The sequence below is a fragment of the Saccopteryx leptura genome, chromosome 3 (assembly GCF_036850995.1).
Source record: "Saccopteryx leptura isolate mSacLep1 chromosome 3, mSacLep1_pri_phased_curated, whole genome shotgun sequence".
Lineage (NCBI taxonomy): Eukaryota > Metazoa > Chordata > Mammalia > Chiroptera > Emballonuridae > Saccopteryx > Saccopteryx leptura.
In genome coordinates this window covers 341,443,315-341,465,435 of record NC_089505.1, presented here as the reverse complement: position 1 = coordinate 341,465,435, position 22,121 = coordinate 341,443,315, and the positions used below count along the sequence as shown (strand labels likewise).

At 43.6% G+C, this 22,121-nt stretch overlaps 1 protein-coding gene across 1 annotated transcript in view; it reads left to right on the top strand.

Moving 5' to 3' along the window:
* The first annotated feature begins 2,856 nt into the window (after positions 1–2,856).
* Positions 2,857–22,121, top strand: part of DPYS (dihydropyrimidinase) — a 108,295-nt gene continuing 89,030 nt past the window's right edge. The window contains exon 1 of the mRNA XM_066379345.1: positions 2,857–3,258. Coding sequence (XP_066235442.1) covers positions 2,995–3,258 — 264 coding nt within the window. The 5' untranslated portion in view covers positions 2,857–2,994. The remainder of the gene's footprint in view (positions 3,259–22,121) is intronic.

The window sequence follows — 22,121 nt, the reverse complement described above, 5'->3', positions numbered from 1 at the left end:
TGATTGTTTCACCAGCAGGCGTCTCGCTTCCTGCCTTCCTCCCAAAGCCACCAGTTTCTTTAATATTTGTTTCCTGCCCACTGAGAGCCCCGAGTGTCGGGGTAAGGAGGTGGCTGAGCAGGCAAAGAAATGGGAGCTGAGGGTGCTTTGAGGACACACTTCTCCTCTGGGCACGTTAGCCTGGGCACAGCCTTCCATGTAGTGTAGGACAATAATGGCCAGAAAGAGGGATGACCCACCAGCCCACGTTTCTAGTTAAACTGACCCACCACCTTCTTCTGCTGCTTAAGTGAATCTCAATGAGCTATTTCCTCCTGCTTCAGTGACATTCTACAAACCTCCCTTTCTGATAAAAGGTTGAGTTAATTAAACATGGAAAGTTTGTTTTGTGCTGTGTTGCAGGGCATTTCATGTTATAAAGTGTCTAAGATAAGAAAACCTTTGAAATCATTCATCTGGACAGTTTCAGAAAGGATGTCACAACCACCCTGACATTCGGTCTTACTATTCTAGGGTGGTGCTTACTTGGAGAGCCTGTAGGAGTTCCATTGTGTTTATAATTACTACTTTCACCTTTACACAATGGCCTTTTGACAGTAATTGCGCAACATTCTTGCATTTCTTTTTCTTAGCTTGACAGAAGAATCTATGGGACTTGAAAGTATTGATGCTCTCGAATGTTTAATCATCTTGAAGTTTGTACAATCTAAAGCTTGAGGAAATTTGGCAAAAATAATACCTTGCTTTTCACTATTGAAAATGCTATCTCAAGGTCATATGTGACCACTTAGTCTCCAAACTCAAAGGTATCTTCCCAAACTGTTAGTGGACTGTTGAAAATAACAAAAGAGCCTGACCTGTGGTGGCACAGTGGATAAAGCGCCGACTTAAAATGCTGAGGTCGTCTTGTCAGTTTAAACCCCAGGTTTGCCCAGTCAAGGCACATATGAGGAGCAACTGCTTCTCACTCCTACACCCCCTTTCTCTCTCTCTCTCTCTCTCTCTCTCTCTCAAGTCAATAAATAAAAAATTAAAAAGAAAATAATAAAAGACCCAAAGGAAACCAGCTTCAGCAAACAGTGGAAAACAGGGGAGGGGAGTTCAAGACACGATTGTTTTCAGGAGCTTCAACAATGTTGTAAGAACCCAGTCTCTCTCCTCCCCACCTGTTCTTTGTGTTGGCTTTGTTCTCAGATGGATCGTCTCCTTGTGTTGTTTCCACGGCTGCCAGAGCCTCTTGTTTGCACCTTCCTGGATTCAAGTCCATCAGGAAAGAACAAACTCCTTGGCTGCTCAACCTTACGGAAGTCTTAGTCTGCTCGGGGCAGGTACCCACTCCTGAACGCATCAGTGTGGCTCTGAGGATTTCTTGTGATTTCCTGCAGAGCTTAGTTGCACAGGTCAGTCCCAGAACCAGAGGTCCCATCAGTCCCATCAAGGCAAGTGTTCTAAGAATACAGGTGGAGGACTTCCCACCCAGGACACTGCAGTGACTGTTAGCAGAGTAAGGACAAGAATAGATGCCAGAACAGTAGATGTGCACCTCACTCCAACCTTTCTACGACATTTGATCTTGGTGCCCTTGAAAAGCTGCTTCACTGCCGTCCATATACTGTGCTATCTGGTTGCCCTGAGGACTAGAATGCAACGATCCCTGGTTATCCAACCATGTCCCCCCCCCCCCCCAGGTTAACCTCATGGAGTTCAGACTCAACTTGTCATCACCTCCTCTATGCTTCCACCGATTCTGTTCCTTCAACTTAGAACACCATTCCTCTTCCCATCCCTCATTTCTGCATGTTCATGTCCTTTGTATCCTGGTACGAATACCTCTTTGTGAAACTTCCATGGTTAATTTTCTTCAAGATAGAAATAAACTATCTTTTTCTTCTAAACTCTTATCCTCTTTCAGAGGTAGAATTTTCTATTTTAGATATTGTTATGTATTGAAATATATGTCTTGTTGGCTCTTAGCTCCTTGAGCTCAAGAACTTGATTTATCTTTGTCACCTACACCTCTATGGGATTCCCCTTTTTGGATCAGTCTTTATAAAGCTAGTATAATATTTGTTAAACAGATAATTATGGTGTTCCTGTTTTATTAAGGTGCATTCACATTCATCAGCATATTTGTGACTCAAAACATATCTGGAGGGGAAGAACAAATATCTCAGTTTTGTATAGGAAGATACACACCAGTTTTATACCAAGAGGATAAAAGATTTAACTGAAGTCTTCAAAGCTAGTTTTGTGGAAAGCTGAGAGGGGGAAAAAAAAACAAAACCCTATATCTTTAGAGTTACGTTACCTGTTATTTTCCAAGAAAAACTTGCTGGTATGTATTATATTACTAAAACCTGGAGAATAGTTGATACTAAGTCCTTTTCATTTCAAATAGATTAAATATTTCACTTTGAACTTTTAGTCTGCCAATTACTGGGAATCGTATGATGATTAACTCTTCATGGAAAGAAGTTTTAAAAGGAAATCGAGATCGAGTGTGTCTTTCTGGCTCAGTATGGGTATTTTCATTGTTGCTGCTGCTGGTGGTGGTGGATTGCCCACTATGTGTGCGTGTGTGTGTGTGTGTGTGTGTGTGTGTGTGTGTGTGTGTACACAGACATATTGCTGTGGATTTCGTTTCATGAGGTGGATTTCGTTTCCCAAAGCATCCTTTACTTTTAAAACTCCAAGATCTTTTCCTTGCAATGATTCAGGCCTGGATGCACACCTGGGAGTACACCTGAATGCAGGGTGACTTGAAAGCGAAGGGGTCAGAACTGTGCTCTCTCCTGTTCTGACCCCGCCCCAGCTCCAGGCCAGCGGTCCTGGGGGTGGAGCCGGCATCCGGGCCCAGTTGACAAACCGGCTCCGGCTCCGGGAGTCCGGACTTGCCCGTGGTCTGTAGCCGGAGCTGAACGCTGGGGACGGTTCTTGGGAATCGTGAGGGAGGGCGACCCCAGCTCGCCCAGAGCAGTCCGCACGCCCCCTGCCATGGCAGCGCCGTCGCGGCTCCTGATTCGCGGGGGTCTCGTGGTCAACGATGACTTCTCGCAGGTGGCGGACGTGCTGGTGGAGGACGGCGTGGTGCGGGCGCTCGGCAGCGACCTGAGGCCGCCTGGGGGCGCGCCCGCCGGGCTGCGGGTCCTCGACGCTGCGGGCAAGCTCGTCCTGCCCGGCGGCATCGACACGCACACGCACATGCAGTTCCCCTTCATGGGCACAAGATCCGTGGACGACTTCCACCAGGGCACCAAGGTACCCGCCCGCCGTTCCCGTTCCCTCCCCCCGGGTGCCCCGTGGAACCCCCTGGGCGCCCCTTCAGCTGCCCCGGGGGGCGCAGCAGAGCCCGCCCCTGCGCAGCGCGGGGGGCCGAGCAGGCAAGAGCAGCCGCCGAGCCTCTGCACCGCTGGGGCTGGGATTCTCCTCGCTGAGCTCTTGCCGTCTAGGGTCCCCTTCTCGGTGGCGTCAGCCCGTCTTTGCTAAAGCAGCTGCCTCCTACTCCTCCCGTTGGGCAGCTTGACAAGTTGAAGGCAGTCTGTTCCCCTGCCCTGATTACTCTGCGCCTTATATCCCCCTGACCCATCCTTTTCACTGGTGTTCTACGGGAATCCAAAGCCTCCCGTGATGTGTTCAGCTGGCACTCCTAGATATTGCTTCCCACCCTCCATTTCCAGTCAGAACCGGGTCAATGAAAAGAGCCGAATGAAAATTTCTTTCACCTAGTGCTGACTGCCTCCACTCAGTGTGGTGAGTGATGAGAAGTCTGGGTGGGCTAGAAGCCAGCGTGGCCTCAATATTCGCCTCCACCCTCCAGCAGAAAAATTACAGCCCTGACAAAGGTTTCCGAGAGAAATATTTCAGATATGCTGCTCCATCAGGCACTCACACTTGCCCCCAGGTGGCCTGGCCCCATCTCTTCTCTGTCCCGCTTGCCCGGGACATGAAATACAGCCTCTGATCCTTGCTGCTTGAGCACCTGCAGCTCTACTGATGGAGGATCAGATCACCGATCCCCGGGTGACAGAGCATGGGTTTCTCTAGACACGAAGACCTAACTAGAGGCTCAGGTCAATGAAAAGAACCTTAAACGTTTCTCCAAGGCTCCTGTCAGCAAGATCAGGAGATGAGCAGGGTGTCCTTACTGGAATGTATATTTAAACCCCTCTCAGCACTTCCCCTAAAGTCCTTGAGTTTTATGTTACCGCTATGGTGAGGGAAATCGCTTCCTCCAAAGCAAAAGTATTAAAACCCTTAAGACCTAAGCTCTTCACTCAAGGATATTGTAAAGCCAGGAGGCACGGCCAGGGCCACCATCACAGCAGCCCGGCCCATGAAGGTTCGCATTGGATTCGGACAGTCGGTAAAGAAACAATGGAGCCACAAACTGATAGGCCATTTTCTTTAATTCTAGCTTGCACCCGGCGGGCAAGTAAAAATACACACTGGGCTCCAAAACCCACTCACATTCAGTGCTCACAAAGCTACTGACTTATCCGAGTTTCCTAGAATCAAAGGTTTCTAGCTCACCAGCCTTATTCTCCTCAGTTCCCCATCTCCTTCCTTATCCCAGATACAAACTCTACACAAACTGGCATCTCACTCAGTACTCCGCCATCTTGGCTGCTTCTCCTGGCCACATGGCCTCTTTCCGCTGCTCTCTGCTCTGCTCCCTCTGCTCTCTCATGCTAATCATCCCAGGAACCGAGAGAGCAAGCTAACACTCCGTCCCCATTTTATAGTGTAGAAATCCAAACCCTTAATCCAATATACAAAATAGGGAAATCTCTAATACAAAGTCACCCTCTGAGGCATGATAGGATTGTACCAACCCACATCAAAAAGGGTGGGAAAGGCTTAATCCCAAAACCAAGCCCCAGGCTACAAGGATTCTGCCTGCCCAGAGACACACATTAATATCATCTGGGCAACGGCCTCCACGTGGGCAGCGCCACTTTAACAAAGTGAGCATAATACATATTTTATCTGCCCAACAGATATGCTTGAGGTTTTCCCTAGGGCAATGCCTTCTGTATTACACAAATATTGCTTAAGAAAAAAAAAAGAAAGAAAGAAAACAACAATAAAAGGAACAAATACAGCTAGTAGATGCAGGCTTTCAAAACATTTTGATTATAATTTGTTTACCCTACTGATTTCTTACAATGTTACTCTCCATATATCTCCCCCAGTCAGGCTCCTTGTTCATCAATGATTAACCAGAATATTTAACAGAAACTCCCCCCCCCCAAAAAAAAACAAGAGTGATTTGACCCAGAGAAAGGGGTTTGAGGCAGGTCATTCACTTTGACATTTGGAAAGCTTTTTCCTAATTACTGGTTGTCAACCTTCATCATCAGGGCAATGGTCAAAGTCTTTTGCAAGACAGATCATTATTTGTTTTGAAGTTGAACAGCCTGACCTGTGGTGGCACAGTGGATGGAGCGTCAGCCTGAAAAGCTTAGTTTGCCAGTTCAATAGGGTCAAGGCACATAGGAGAAGTGACTATGAGTTGATGCTTCCCACTCCTCTCTCTCTTCTCTCTCTCTCTCCCCTCTCTCTAGGAAAATCAATAAAAAAAGAAAATTGAACATTTATTTTTCCCTTTTGCTAAAAACTGAAATCTGCTATAATTTTAGTGAATTTATTTTTACATTTTATGTAAAATTTTCAGATATCAAAGCAATACAGATTATTTTAAAAATTAGAAAAATAGTAGGAAAGTAGGAAGAATAGTACCTAGAATCTCCCACATGACAACCGACATGTTGGTGTATGGCCTTTATGCTTTTAATATATTTATTTTACAGAGCTGAGATTATATTGCATATGTGTGTATACCTGTCTATATAACATTTTGTAACATGCTTTCAGTTGAAGCACTTTCTGTTATCATAGACGCACCATTAACAAAGTGTTTTGTTGGTGGCAGGGTATATCATTGACTTCCCCATTTGCCAGGTGGGAGCTGCCATTTCTGACTGTGCATTTGCCAGGCCCACTAGCATCATTGCACTCTCTCTCATCAGGGTTCTAGAGGAAGCAGACAAGAAGAGGGGTTGGAATGTTGTGGGTGGGGGAGTGACGTTCCTTCCCTTGCTCATGACTGGCTGTGTGTACCTGTTGGGCGGATAAAATGTTTTGTGCTCACTTTGTTAAAGATGGCGTTGCCCACATGGAGGCCGTCACCCAGATGATATTAATGTGTGTTGGGGGTGGGCTGTGGGCAGGCAGAATCCTTGTAGCCTGGGGCTTGGTTTTGGGATTAAGCCTTTCCCACCGGTTTTGATGTGGGGTGGTACAATCCCATCATGTTGCAGATAAGTGACTTTGTATTAGAAACTTCCTTATTTCGTATATTGGATTAAAGGTTATGAATCTACACTATAAAATGGGGGCAGAACAGGAGCTTGTGCTCTTGATTCCTGGGATTATTAGCATTAGAGGGAAGAGAAGAGAGCAGAGAAAGGCCACGTGGAGGAGGCCAGGAGAAGCAGCCAAGATGGCGGAGTGTTGAGTGAGAAGCCAGTTAGTGCAGAGCTTGTGCAGGGAGAAGGAAGGAGATGGGGAACTGAGGAGAATAAATCTGGTGAGCTAGAAACCTTTGATTCTAGGAAACTCGGATAAGTCAGTAGCTTAGTGAGCACTGAATGTGAGTGGGTTTTGGAGCCCAGTGTGTGTTTTTTACTTGCCTGCCGGGTGCAAGCTAGGATTAAAATGATGGCCCATCTGCTTTTGGCTCTGCTGTTTCTTTGCCGACTGTCCGAATCCAATGAGAACCTGCATGGGCCGGGTAGCTGTGATGGCGGCCTTGGCTACTGGCTTTACAGTACCCCAAGGCCCTAAGAGGTGATTCTCAGTTTTCATCTGTTCCTTGGCCTTTCTGGGTTTCCTAGCATGGACAGATTTACAACTGCATAGTGAGAAGGGAGGTCACTGTCACATGCTATAGTCTGTTGCCAACATCTGAAAGGACATAATGGCCAACTGATTCTCCAGGCATTTGCATATTTAAAAGTTGTCAAAACATTAAACAACAAAAATCATGTTCTTCGTGAGCTTAGTATCTTAAAAAAAAAAAGTGTGATCAGTGATGTTAAGGGTAATTACAGGGGTTCCTTGTGTTACAACACAGTTCAGTTCCTACGACAGCGACATAACCTGAATTTTGGTGTGTTAGTCAAATAAGTTTTTGTTTTTTTTTTTGTTTTTTTTTACAGAGACAGAGAGAGAGAGTCAGAGAGAGGGATAGACAGGGACAGACAGACAGGAACGGAGAGATGAGAAGCATCAATCATTAGTTTTTCGCTGCGCATTGTAACACCTTAGTTGTTCATTGATTGCCTTCTCATACGTGCCTTGACCACAGGCCTTCAGCAGACCAAGTAACCCCTTGCTCGAGCCAGCGACCTTGGGCTCAAGCTGGTAAGCTTTTGCTCAAACCAGATGAGCCCTCGCTCAAGCTGGTGACCTTGGGGCCTCGAACCTGGGTTCTCTGCATCCCAGTCCGATGCTCTATCCACTGCGCCACCGCCCAGTCAGGCCAAATAAGTTTTAAAATATGATATATGTTTGCTTGCTTACACTTTGCATTGAGTGTGGGGGACAGGCTGTAATCAGGCAGGGTTGTTATAGCCTAAGGCTTAGTTTTTTTTTGTTGTTTTTTTTTTTTTTTGAAGCTGGAAACGGGGAGAGACAGTCAGACAGACTCCCGCATGCGCCCGACCGGGATCCACCCAGCACGCCCACCAGGGGCAACACTCTGCCCACCAGGGGGCGATGCTCTGCCCCGCCGGGGCATCGCTCTGTTGCGACCAGAGCCACTCTAGCGCCTGGGGCAGAGGCCAAGGAGTCATCCCCAGCGCCCGGGCCATCTTTGCTCCAATGGAGCCTTGGCTGTGGGAGGGGAAGAGAGAAACAGAGAGGAAGGAGGGGGTGGGGGTGGAGAAGCAAATGGGCGCCTCTCCTATGTGCCCTGGCCGGAAACGAACCCGGGTCCCCCGCACGCCAGGCCGACGCTCTACCACTGAGCCAACCAGCCAGGGCTGCCTAAGGCTTAGTTTTAAGACTAAGCTTTTCTCCACACCCTTGACTGATTGCATACTGTGGGGTGGTACACTCTCATGAGGAATCCCATTATGCCTCAGATAAGTGACTTTGTATCAGAGACTTCCTTGTTTGTATATTGGATTAAAGGTTTTGATTTCTACACTATAAAATGGGGGCAGACCGGGAGCTTGCTCTCTTGGTTCTTGAGATTAGCATTAGAGGAGAGAGCAGAGCAAGGCCAAGTGGAGGAGAGGAGAGGCAGCCAAGATAGCAGAATGCTGAAGGAGAAGCCAGTTTGTGCAGAGTTTGTGCAGAGAGAAGGAGATGGGGAACAGAGATTGTAAAGCCAGCAGCCAGGGGCAGGGCCACTATCACAGCAGCCTTTTGGCTCCTGCAGGTTCGCATTGGATTCGGACAGTCGGTAAAGAAACAGTAGAGCCACAAACTGGTAGGCCATAGTCTTTAATCCTAGCTTGCACCAGGCGGGCAAGTAAAAATACACACTGGGCTCCAAAACCCACTCACATTCAGTGCTCACAAAGCCACTGACTTATCCGAGTTTCCTAGAATCAAAGGTTTCTAGCTCACCAGCCTTATTCTCCTCAGTTCCCCATCTCCTTCCTTATCCCAGATACAAACTCTGTACAAACTGGCATCTCACTCAGCACTCCGCCATCTTGGCTGCTTCTCCTGGCCTCCTCCACATGGCCTCTTTCTGTTCTGCTCTCTCATGCTAATCATCCCAGGAACCAAGAGCGTAAACTCTCGTTCTGCCCCCATTTTATATTGTAGCTTCACAATCTCTAATCCAATATACAAAATAGGGAAGTCTCTAATACAAAGTCACTTCTCTGAGGCATGATTGGATTGTACCACCTCACATCAAAAAGGGTGGGAAAGGCTTAATCCCAAAACCGAGCCCCAGGCTACAAACACATTAATATCACCTGGGCAACGGCCTCCACGTGGGCAGCTCCACTTTAACAAAGTGAGCATAATACATTTTATTTGCCCAACAGAGATGAATAAGGCTAGTGAGCTAGAAACCTTTGATTCTAGGAAACTCAGATGAGTCAGTAGCTTTGTGAGCACTGAATGAATGGGTTTTGGAGCCCAGTGTGTGTTTTTACTTACCCGCTGGGTGCAAGCTAGGATTAAAGGTAATGGCCCACCAGTTCCTGGCTCCATTGTTTCATTACCGTCTGTCCGCATCCTATGTGAACCTGTGTTGGGCAGATAAAATGTATTATGCTCACTTTGTTAAAGATAACACAAGGAGGCAGTCGCCCAGGTGATATTAATGTGTGTTGGGGTGGGCTAGGGGCTGGCAGAATCCTTGTAGCCTTGGTTTTGGGATTAAGCCTGTCCCACCCTTTTTGGTGTAAGGTGGTACAATCCTATCATGCCTCAGAGAAGTGACTTTGTATTAGAGACTTCCCTGTTATGTATATTGGATTAAGGGTTTGGATTTCTACACTATAAAATGGGGACGGAACGAGAGTTTGCGCTCTTGGTTCCTGAGGTTAGCATGAGAGAGCGGAGAGAGTAGAGCCAGCAGCGGAAGGAGGCCACGTGGAGTAGGCCAGGAGAAGCAGCCAAGATGGCGGAGTACTGAGTGAGATGCCAGTTTGTACAGAGTTTGTATCTGGGATAAGGAAGGAGATGGGGAACTGAGGAGAATAAGGTTGGTGAGCTAGAAACCTTTGATTCTAGGAAACTCGGATAAGTCAGTGGCTTTGTGAGCACTGAGTGTGACTGGGTTTTGGAGCCCAGTGTATGTTTTTACTTGCCCGCCGGGTGCAAGGTAGGATTAAAGGCTATGGCCCATCAGTTTTTGGCTCCGCTGTTTCTTTACCGACTGTCCGAATCCAATGCGAACCTGCATGTGAATGGCCACGATGGCGGCTTCTGGCTTTACAACCTGCATGGTCTAGGTGGCTGTGATGGTGGCCGTGGGTACTGGCTTTACATGGTGTAAGTCACAACACACCCTAGCCTAACACAAACAGAACACTTGTACTTTTAACAGTACAAAATGGCTTAGGTAAGCATACTGGGGGATACCAACACCTCACTCATACACTGCGTTACTGCGTATTCTTCATGTGCAACCGAACTAGTTCACCCACATAGTATGTAAGTACTATGTTAACGGCATAAGCTGAAACACTCATGTCTTAATTTTTTAAGTTCTTATGAGAGCATCGTAAACCCGAAACAGCATATGTTGAGACTATCATAACCTGAGGACTCCTTATATTTAACAAGTATTGAATTCATGTTGAATATTAAATTGTACTTGCAAAGGGGCTAAGTTGCAGAAGTCTACTTCAAAATTGGTGTGTTGGGCCCCAAGAGATAATCACTCCCACCCCCAGGAACAGCTAAGGATCCATTAAATGGAACCAGATGGGTAAATATAGATAAACAACAGCATTAGGGTATTAGTCCAAGTTCTGAAAGGAAGGCATTGTAGAATTGTTTTTTCCTCTTTTCCAGAATCTTCACAGTTACTCCCAAAGCAGTGTTGGTGGGGTTTCTGATTTAGGACAACAGAAACAAGTAAATCTTCTGTAAATTCCCGTTGCATTATAGATATTAAATTTAAAAACCACCTTATTAATACTGTTAAGTAACGTTTTTTAATCAAGCCCTTACTATGTACCAAGCATCGGGTCAACCTGTGTTTATCTTCCAACAAGCCCAGGGTCATTCCTATTTTTTACAATAAGGAAACTGTTGGGCAGATAAAATGTATTATGCTCACTTTGTTAAAGATGATGCTGCCACGTGGAGGCTGTTGCCCAGGTGATATTAATGTGTGTTGGGGGTTGGCTGTGGGCAGGCAGAATCCTTGTAGCCTGGGGCTTGGTTTTAGGACAAGCCTTTCCCACCCTTTTTGATGTGGGGTGGTACAATCCCATCATGCCTCAGAAAGTGACTTTGTATTAGAGACTTCCCTATTTTGTATATTGGATTAAAGGTTTGGATTTCTACACTATAAAATGGGGGCAGAACAGGAGCTGGCTCTCTTGGTTCCTGAGATTAGCATGAGAGAGCAGAGAGAGCAGAGGAGAGCAGAGAAAGGCCACGTGGAGGAGGCCAGGAGAAGCAGCCAAGATGGAGGAGTGTTGAGTGAGAAGCCAGTTTGTGCAGTTTGTGCAGGGAGAAGGAAGGAGATGAGGAACAGAGGTGATTAAGTCTGGTGAGCTAGAAACCTTTGATTCTAGAAAACTTGGATAAGTCAGTAGCTTTGTGAGCACTGAATGGGAGTGGGTTTTGGTGCCCAGTGTGTGTTTTTACTTGCCCACCAGATGTAAGCTAGAATTAAAAATAATGGCCCACCAGTTCTTGGCTCCGTTGTTTCTTTACCGACTGTCCGAATCCAATGCGAACCTGCACTGGCCAGGCTGCTGTGATATTGGCAGCCCCGGCTCCTGGCTTTACAGTTTTCTTCAAAAACAGAGCAGTCATCTTTAAGGAATGCAGTAGCCCTGCACCTTCCTAATGTGGAGGCAGTTAGGGTTATCAAAATGCACAGCACAAGGGTTAGGTTTTTAAGGCCTTTCTACATGCATTTATAGCTACATCATCTCTAAGGGTACAGAGATGGGTGCCTTGAATACAGAGAGCGGTAAAATAAAAATATTTCATGCTGTTGATACAAGAAATGTCCAAACCTATAGAGAAAGTTTGTAAGTTTATTGGAGCCAAACTGATGAGAATTTCTGGGACACAAGATCTCAGATGCTTCAGAGGATGACAGTCTTGCAGTTTCTGGATAACAAGATGTTCTTTTTTTGGGGGGGGGTATTCTTACCTCACAGATGTGTTTACCAAGACGCTCAGAAACAATGGACAGGGTTTGCTTAAGGCAGATAGCCCTTTAACGAAAAAAGTTATATGCCTGGGGCATGACTATTCTCCATGACCTGCCAATTTAGGAATTTGTAGTTAGATCACCCTGTGAGGTTACTTTCCATTGAAATTTATTTTTTGTTGTTCCCCTTTTGGCAATAAACCTATCTGAAGGATGTGTTGAAAACCAATCTTTTGTTCTGGTAGTGTGGTCTCCTGCACTAGGAAGGCTTGTACTCAGGAAGTCTCAGTATCAGCTAAGTGATCTTGTTGAAAAGGTGGGCCATTGGGGATGAGGTAATACCATAACCACGGTATGCAAATCGAGGCCAAATTTCTCAAAAAAAAAAAAAAGAGAAAGGTCAGGAAAATGGAAGGTAGTCATGTGTTATGGCCTTCATTGCAAAAAATACTCTGGGTCATTTTTACCCTGTGAGCTATCATAATCTGAGTTTTATTACCTGTTGGGCAGATAAAATGTATTATGCTCACTTTGTTAAAGATTACGCTGCCCACGAGGAGGCCGTCGCCCAGGTGATATTAATGTGTGTCTCTGTGGGCAGATAGAATCCTTGTAGCCTGGGGCTTGGTTTTGGGATTAAGCCTTTCCCACCCGTTTTGATGTGGGGCGGTACAATTCAATCATGCCTCAGAAGTGACTTTGTATTAGAGACTTCCCTATTTTGTATATTGGATTAGAGGTTGTGAAGCTACAATATAAAATGGGGGTAGACTACACGAGGGCTGGCGCTCTTGGTTCCTGAGATTAGCATGAGAGAGCAGAGGAGAGCAGAGAAAGGCCACGTGGAGGAGGCCAGGAGAAGCAGCCAAGATGGCGGAGTGCTGAGTGAGATGCCAGTTTGTACAGAGTTTGTATTTGGGATAAGGAAGGAGATGGGGAACAGAGGAGAATAAGGCTGGTGAGCTAGAAACCTTTGATTCTAGGAAACTCAAATAAGTCAGTGGCTTTGTGAGCACTGAGTGTGAGTGGGTTTTGGAGCCCAGTGTATGTTTTTACTTGCCCACCGGGTGCAAGCTAGGATTAAAGACTATGGCCCACCAGTTTGTGGCTCCGTTGTTTCTTTACCGACTGTCCAAATCCAATGCGAACCTGCATGAGCCGGGAGGCTGCTTTGATAGTGGTGGCCCTGGCCGTGGCTTCTGGCTTTACATTACCTGTCTCATTTTTTTTTGTGTTTTGCATTTAGTATAACATTTACATAAGACATAAAAAGAGTTCATGTTAAAAGTTATCTTATACATGTTCAGTAATCATAATTAGTTGTACAATATAGAAAAACCCAATGAACAAATATAAGTATGACAAACAAATACTACACACTGATTATGACTCTAGAGCTTTTATTATTATGACTTGGTCAAATAAGTTTGTAAATATGATATATATGTTTGCTCACTTATAGATTGTATTGAGTGTGGGGGACAGGCTGTAAGCAGGTCGTGTCGTTATAGCCTAAGGCTTAGTTTTAAGACTAAGCTTTTCTCCACAACCTTGACTGATTGCATGATGTGGGGAGGTGCACTCTCACGAGGAATCCCATTATGCCTCAGATAAGTGACTTTGTATCAGAGACTTCCTTGTTTGTATATTGGATTAAAGGTTTTGATTTCTACACTATAAAATGGGAAGACCTGGAGCTTGCTCTCTCTCAGTTCCTGAGATTAGCATTAGAGAAGAGCAGAGAAAGGTCACATGGAGGAGAGGAGAAGCAGCCAAGCTGGTGGAGTGCTGAAGGAGAAGCGAGTTTGTGCAGGGAGAAGGAGATGGGGAACAGAGGTGAATAAGGCTAGTGAGCTAGAAACCTTAAATTCTAGGAAACTGTTAAGTCAGTAGCTTTGTGAGCACTGAATGAGTGGATTTTGGAGCCACTGAGTGTTTTTACTTGCCCGCCGGTTGCAAGCTAGGATTAAAGGTAATGGCCCACCAGTTCTTGGCTCCGTTGTTTCATTACCGTCTGTCTGAATCTAATGTGAACGTGCATGGGCCAGGCAGCTGTGATGGTGGCTGTGGCTACTGGCTTTACATGACTAATATCATTAGTACAGAGGTAAAAACAAGCAGTTGGTTTCTGAGTTTAAATATCAATGCAAAGGTAGACAGGCTTTGTGCAAGTCTTGGGATAGCTGTCCACCTCTGAAGTCAGCTGCTTCTCATCCTAGAGGAGTCTTTGATGTCTGTTGTAGGTGCAGGTGAGTGTCAGAGTGAGGGGTAGCTGTCCATTCACAGTTAGGTGCATGATGTGGTTCCTTCCATCAAGGTTGGAGAGTGTCTTTTAACTGGACAAAATCTCCAGGTGACAGTCAGTGATCTCCAAAGTCTTTGTCTCCTGGGAGCCAGGTGTGAAAGGAAGCAGTTACCAATTGGCAGTTTCTTAAAATGACTTTATCAAACCTTGGCAATAAATGTAATTTGTCTCCTTTCTATGATGTCAGCTCATATTTCCTTCATCTAATTTAAGTCTAGCTTAAATACATGATGATGCATGAAGGAATGCAAAAAACAAAACAAAACAAAAAATGGGTATTGCCAGGGCAGGGAAGAACCAAGATGCCCTGTTGGGTTTCCCATAATGCCTCCTATTCATTCAATTTACAACCACGGTTTACCATGCAATACACCCTAGAAGTTTCTCATCACTTATTTACTAAGAAGTATGCAGTTAAACATTTTTTACGTTGGCAAGTTTATGAAGGCATTTTATAACCTCTAGAAACATAGGGTATTCTACTGGCAAATACATTACATAAGCCCAAAGTAGGTAAACTTATGTCAGTAATTAATGATTATCTTTTGTAAGCCCAGGTAAAATAAAGACATGTATTTTATATTAACAAACTAATTTTTATTTACTAACAATTAGTCTTAGATCACATGAATTTGAAAAGCATTTAAGTTAGTTTCCATATTTCTGAGAGTTTTAGAACACCCAATTATTACAAAACTCTTGCCTTTAAATTAATTTCAACAATACCACTGGGAGGTAGAAAATTATCTCACATTTACAAAATAATGTATGACAAACTCTGACACGGACAGAGCCCTTTTACCCATGAGAATAACTCACTGGTTTATAAAAGAACAGTTAGATTCCAATTTTATTTTGGAGGCACTTAAACTCTGTATCTGTCCTTTACAAATCAAGTTCCAAATGACCTTTCTCTTTTCAAAATAAAGATAGCTACGTATTTCTAATACTGCAAAGAATTGGGTTGACGCTTAAATGACATCATACCTTGATTCATGTAGTCAAATTCTCTCTTTGAAGCTTCATGAAAGCAATTAAATATATTTTCCATTCATTATGCTTAATCTTATAGCCAGCTTTTTCTACTTGCGCATGCAAGAAATTAATTTAGAAGTATCAAAAGATCTCCATCTTGGCCATCTTAGTATTAATGGGAGGCTGACTGTTCCGGGGCTTATCAGCTTCAGAGGCACAATTTCTTGTGTTAATTTTAGTTTTTCTTTTGACATCTGGAGAGTGAACATATTTCTAGGGAAAACTAGCCTCTATGTGCCCATCTCTGGATGAGCCAGTTGCGGTGGGTTATCCCTGTAAGATTGCACTGCGCCCTAGAGAAAATTTTTCTGCAGGCAATCCCATAAAGATTCCAGTCACCTAAGGATACCTGAGCAAGGCCCAGAGAGAGCTTACAGGGTGCTGTCCAAAGCACAGGCCCCAAATCTCTCTCAAGAAGCACTCATTCCAGGGTGTCCTGTTCCTCTCCCTGGGGCTCCTGCTGGCTTTTCAGAGATCAGTTGAGTTATCACACTGGACAGCCCACGGCGCCCATCTCTGCCACTCTGGGCTCGGGGATCCGCAAAAACTATGTTCACCCTATTGGGCATTTGGGGTGGGAAAGCAAGTGTCCTTTCTCTTTTGCAGCTAAAGAGAGTTGTCTCATTTAACCAGTAAAGATCTTGTTGAGACACTCAGTAAGCAATTAAAAAGCAGAAATGAAAAGCAGCAACCTTTTTTTTTCATTTCCCTGGATTATCTCAACACTTATTCACCACTATGATTTTCTAAGAATAGCTCAGATAAAGTCACGGACCTATAAAAGTAAGGAAGCCTAGGATTTAAAAAGAAAACTCACTCAAGTTCCTACCCAAAGGGAAGCGAGGAGCTGGTGGGATACAACGGCCCTGGCTTGTGCCTAGCGAGGGGTCCGGGGCCACAGTGCTGTCCTAGAGGGGCTTCCTCAGAGCTCTACTGGCTGCAAATAAGTGCTGACATAAGAAGTGTCCAAACCTGGAGAAAATTTGTATGGGATTATTCTGAGCCAAACTGATGACAGTGACCAGGAAGCAAGATCTCAAACACTTTCAAGAATTAACAGTTTTTCAGTTTCTTGTATGCACTTGAGATTAAGAAGGGAACATAAAGAATATTACATGAAGGTGGGGGGAGGCAAGGTGGGGATTGGGTCAAAGCAGGGGTGGTCAACCTTTTTATACCTACCGCCCACTTCTGTATCTCTGTTAGTAGTAACATTTTCTAACCGCCCACCGGTTCCACAGTAATGGTGATTTATAAAGTAGGGAAGTAACTTTACTGTATAAAATTTATAAAGCAGAGTTACAGCAAGTTAAAGCATATAATAATAATTACTTACCAAGTACTTCATGTTGGATTTTCGCTGAGTTTGGCAGAATAAATCTTTATAAAACAATGTACTATATAGTTAAATCTATCTTTTTATTTATACTTTGGTTGCTCCGCTACTGCCCACCATGAAAGCTGGGACGCCCACTAGTGGGCCGTAGGGACCAGGTTGACTACCACTGGGTTAAACGATAGTTAAAAGATGGCGTGCTCTTGAAGGTGGGTGTGCTTATTTCAAGGTTAACTTAAGTACACAAAAGCAATGGACAGGGCTTAAGGCAAAGATAAACCTTTTACTAAAAACGTTATATGCCTGGATGACTACCCAGTTGGGAATTTATGATCAAGTTACTTTCTGGAGAACCGTTTTTCATCCCATGCTTTCAGGAGATGGGCCCCAAAAGGCTAGACCAATAGATCAATAGCTGTTTGCTTTTGGCATTCACCAAGCTGATCATTTATAGTATCTGACAAATACAAGGGATACTATTTGTGGTGTTCTATTTATTGATTACTAGGTTGTGATGGGGCACAATTTACAAAATGAAATCTAGGTCAACCAAAGGTTACATATTTTGTAAATCTAATTCATATGCAAGGTTGGTTTAAAGCTCATAATTAATTTGTTTAATTAAATGTAAAAGCTTTCTATCTGATACAACTAATGGAAGTAATGTTCTGCTTTAAAGAAATCATATTTCATTTTTGTTGGTCTATACTAGATGTCTGGTGGTCTTTTAATAATTTAATATCTTTAATGAAAGACGAAGTTTTTTTATTCAAATAGATATTGTGAATTAGATAAAGAAATTATGACCGTTTTTACTATGTCTTCTGATAAGAGATTAAAATACAAGAGCTCAACTAGTTTTCATATATATATATATATATATATATATATATATATATATATATATATATATATATAATTTTGCTATTCTTACTTTTCATTGAATTTATTGGGGTGCCCTGGTTCAAATATATATATATTTATAGTCACACGTACATGTAGCTTGGAGTGGGTGGACTTGAATCAAAAACTTGGCAACATCAACAGCTGGAAGAAGAATCCTTTTTTTTTTTTCTAATTGAGAAAACACATAGATACTGTTTTGTAAAGGACAAAAAGTTCTCAAAATTATCCAGAAAGAAAATTATACTTTGCTCTGAAACTTCTTGGTAAAATGCCATCAGAATGATTACTGATAATAAGGCAGTGGAAGGTATATGATTAAGCACACACTTACGGTTTTATTTATAGAACTTCCTCACCTTGTAGAAGAGCTGTGCTCAGAAAACTTGGTCGCAAACCAAATCCCTCTTTCTGGTGCTTACTGGAGCTCCAGGCTGGGCTTCAGAGGCTCTGTGGGTTGACGGTGACCTTGAGCAAGTCACTTCCTTTCTCAGGGCTGTCAACATTTCCTTATCGGTGAAATGAAGCATTGGTTAAAAGAGCAATTTCACTTAAAATATATATTTTTAAAACTAACAAAACCAAGGTGTACTCATCATCCTGCCCTTAGGAAAATTTGGGAGCATTATAGTTGTTCAATATATATTAACTGAATGAATATACTGCTATTTTTTAAAAAGAAAAAGAGTATAAAGAAAAAGATTTAAATCACCTGTAATTTTAACATTTTTCTTCCTATCATTTCAGATTTTATCTTTTGGAAAGGCATATAAACATTTTTCTTTCTACTAAATTGTGCATACTTTTAGAGTCAACCTTGTTTACTAACATTTCCCCATGACCTTAACTATCATTGAAGAACACGTTTCCATGACTTTGTTATCCTCTCTCAGTGGAGTCTGAGTCTCAGGACAATTTCTGTGGTCTTGATATTTCTCATGCATCAGGCTTTCCCTTCTGCCTTTCTGAAGGGACCATGTAAAGCCAGTAGCCGGGGCCACCATCACAGCTGCCTGGCCTGTGCAGGTTCAGGTTTGATTTGGACAGATGGTAATGAAACAACAGAGCCAAGAACTGGTGGGCCATTACCTTTAATCCTAGCTTGCACCCGGCGGGCAAGGAATACACACAGTGGGAAAACACTTCCCTTTCCATTCAGAGCTCCCAAAGCCACTAACTCATCCAGTTTCCTAGAATCAAAGGTTTCTAGCTCACTGGCCTTATTCACCCCTGTTCCCCATCTCCTTCTCTCTGCACAAACTCTGTACAAACTGTCTTCTCCTTCAGCACTCTGCCATCTTGACTGCTTCTCCTCTCCTCCACCTGGCCTTTTTCTGCTCTCTCCATGGGCTCTTCCTAGAACATAATCGCTCTTCCTAGAACATAATCACTCTTCCCCAGAACAACGTATCTCTCCTTTAAAAACCTTTTGGCGTGAAAACTCTCCCCCACCACACATTAATATAATCATGCCCATCCCAAGCAAGAAGGGCAACTAATATTATCACCTGGGCGACAGGCTTCCACGTGGGCAGCGCCATCTTTAACAAAGTGAGCATAATATATTTTATCTGCCCAACAGAGCACAACCTGATGTCCCATAAACACCTCAAGTTCTCATGTTCCAAACCAAATTTATTCTTCCCTGAAAATTCCTCACCCACTTTTTATCCTGTTTCCCAAACTGTTAATAGCTTCTCTCTCTCTCTCTCTCTTTGGTGTTAGACATTTTGGTGGTTTCCAGTTTTTGTTTTTTTTTTGCTTGAGTATAACAGCATGATAGAAATCATTTGTTCAGATGCTTGATGATTGACTTAGTAATCAGCCCTCCGAGTGAATGACTGGGCCAGTGAGTATTAGATACATCTTAAAGGAGTTTAATAAATACATACACATTGTTTTTTAATTTCTGCTCTCATGAGCAATACATTATAATTCTCATTTCACTGCATCTGAGCTACCTTGACTATTGACTTGAAAAAAAAAATCAATGCCAATTTAATAGGAAAAACATAGAATTTCTTAATGTCTTTAAGTGAACATTTCTGGAATTGCTGATGAGGCTGAGCTTTGAACATTCTTATTGCACTAGCTTGCATGTTTTAACTCTGAGTTTATAATTCTACGATTTCCTTGGGTGGCTCTTTATTGATTAAAAGAGTTAATCTTTACTCTATTAACTAAAGGAAGAACAAAAAATCTCAAACATTCATTTGAAACTACCCACTGAGTAGGACTTTGGCCCCACTAAGGGTGTTGTAGTTAATGAAAGGCAGAAACCACAGGCCGAACTGAAAACATGAAGCTAGTGTGTCCCAAAAGGAAAACTTATTTTAAAACCACCTGAGTGCAGGTGGGCTGAGACCAACAAAAGCTGTCAGTCCCGAGCTGTGGGAGGGAGCGTTAGATAGAGGGGCTGCTGCAGGCATATCCTGGTTTGTGGCCTTGGTCACAGACTGTCTTCCTTTCCCAACCCTCAGGTCCCTCCCAATGGCCTGCTCCTAAGGACATTTTTCAGAACCTTACCAGGGTGAGGGGAGTTGCTTAAGGGGAGGAGGCGGGTTGGGTGAGGTAGATGCTTAATGAAGAGGTTGCCTAGTGGGAGTTTGGATGAGGGGAATTTGAGTTTCAAGGGGTTCTGGATTTAAAGGATCCCTGAACCCAAACCTAACAATTAAGGATTATTTCACAGAACTTGACAGAATCTAGGACCTGCCTTCTTCCATCTTCCATGCTTGAGTTCTTTATACTCTTCAGTTCTACTACTGTTTCCTTCTTCATTTGCCTGGACTGAATGTTTTCAATGTCCAACAAAAGTAGCGTAGAACTCAAGGTTTTTGTGGTGCTGCTGTCGGGAAGGAAATACTTTTCCCCTAACCTCTTAAGTTTAGTTATTAGAGTTTGCAAATTAAACCGACAAAAGACAGATTAGCAAGAGAAAAGACATATTTTTAAAATTCAGGTACATCACAGTTCATAGAAAAATCAGACCTGACTTAAGGAGACAGTGAGAATTTGGGGCTTATATACTATCCTTACATGGGAAAGGGAAGGAGAGAAAGGCACTTGTGGGGAAACAAATGACTTAGGAGAGTCAAACGGGGCTTTGGGAGCACAGATGGGAGTCATGATAGTGTGCAAGCTTCCAGTCTCAGGTGATGAGTCAGTCTTCTGTGGTGACACTTCCTGGAAGGGAAGGAGAGTTATGACAACTAAATTCTTTTGGGAGGCTCTGCTTTTAGGCAGATAAGGGAGTTCAGGGGGGAAAAAGTCTATTCTCAAATTGCCTTAGCTCAGAATGATTTTTATGACACAGTGGCATATTCTAGACCTTGTCACTGCCAACTAATACAGAATAACCCCACACCAAGGATTTTCCAAGTTGATGGTTAGGAAATTATTAATCCAGTCAACTGACTATTAATTCAGTCAACAGATATTTCTTGGAAACCTGCTAAGTGTCAGGCATTGTGGTTGGGGTGATATAGATGAAAACGATGGTCTTTATTCTCAGCGGCAGACAACTAGAGGCTATGGAGCTCTAATGTATCCTCGCCTTGATAATGAATTATATACAATAGACTTTTGGACTTGCAGACTTAACTTTGATGACTGACTATTTTTGAGTGAATACTAGAGGTCTGCCATTGTTCCTTTGTGAAGTCCCCAGTCATAATAGCTTGCACCATCACATTGTATATTTGAGCAGGTTATTTGGCTAAGTGAGCTTTGGCAATTACCCAGAGTAGACTCCTCATTACTTTGGGCTCTACTTTTCACATGTCAAGTAACAAATTGAGGGAGGACTTCAATATATTTCAGTTATGTTTTATTTCTCTAATAGAGAAATTGCATGTTCTAGATACAGTCAGAAGTTTCTGACCTTGTTCACAGAGAAAAGAAAAGACCCCAGGCCCTGGCCTGTTGGCTCAGTGGACAGAGTGTTGGCCCAGTGTGTGGCAGTCCGAGGTTCAATGCCAGGTCAGGGCACAGATGAGAAGCAACCATTTGCTTCTCTTTCCCTCCTTTTCTCCCAGCCCCTCTCACTCCTCCTTTCACAGCCAGTGACATGATTGGTTCAAGCACTGGCCCTGGGCACTGACGATAGCTTGGTTGATTAGAGCATCAGCCATAGACAGGGGTTGCTGGGTGGATCCCGGTCAGGACACATGTGGGAGTCTGTCTATCTCCCACCTTTCACCTAAAGAAACAAAAACAAAGACCTTAAAAATTAGTTTAAAATATAAAACTTTTAGTTTTTGAAGAAGAAATTATGTGAGGCATTGATATAGAAATAAACTACAGTATTTCTCTATATATTATTTTAAATGTCTTTGTTGGAATCCTTGGGAGTCTGAAAAGACCAGAGTAACAGGCTTTATTGAAAAGAAGAAAGGAACCCTGCCGGGCACTTCTCCAGGGAGAAGGGCACTGGTTACAGACTAGGGGCGAATTTTATAGCGTTTGGGAGAGCCTGAGGGCTCTGAGTCAAAAGTTCTGGTATGTTCCCTTTCACGGTTTTAGGATTTCAGCTTTCTGGAATGCTCCTCCTTGGGCAGTTGATCAGCTTTCTGGAACTTTTCTGCCTCGGGGGTGATTGTCCAGTAAGTAAGGGGGAGGACAGGTAGCCAGGTGGAACAACAAAAGGGCAGTTGGAATCTTTATTATATGTG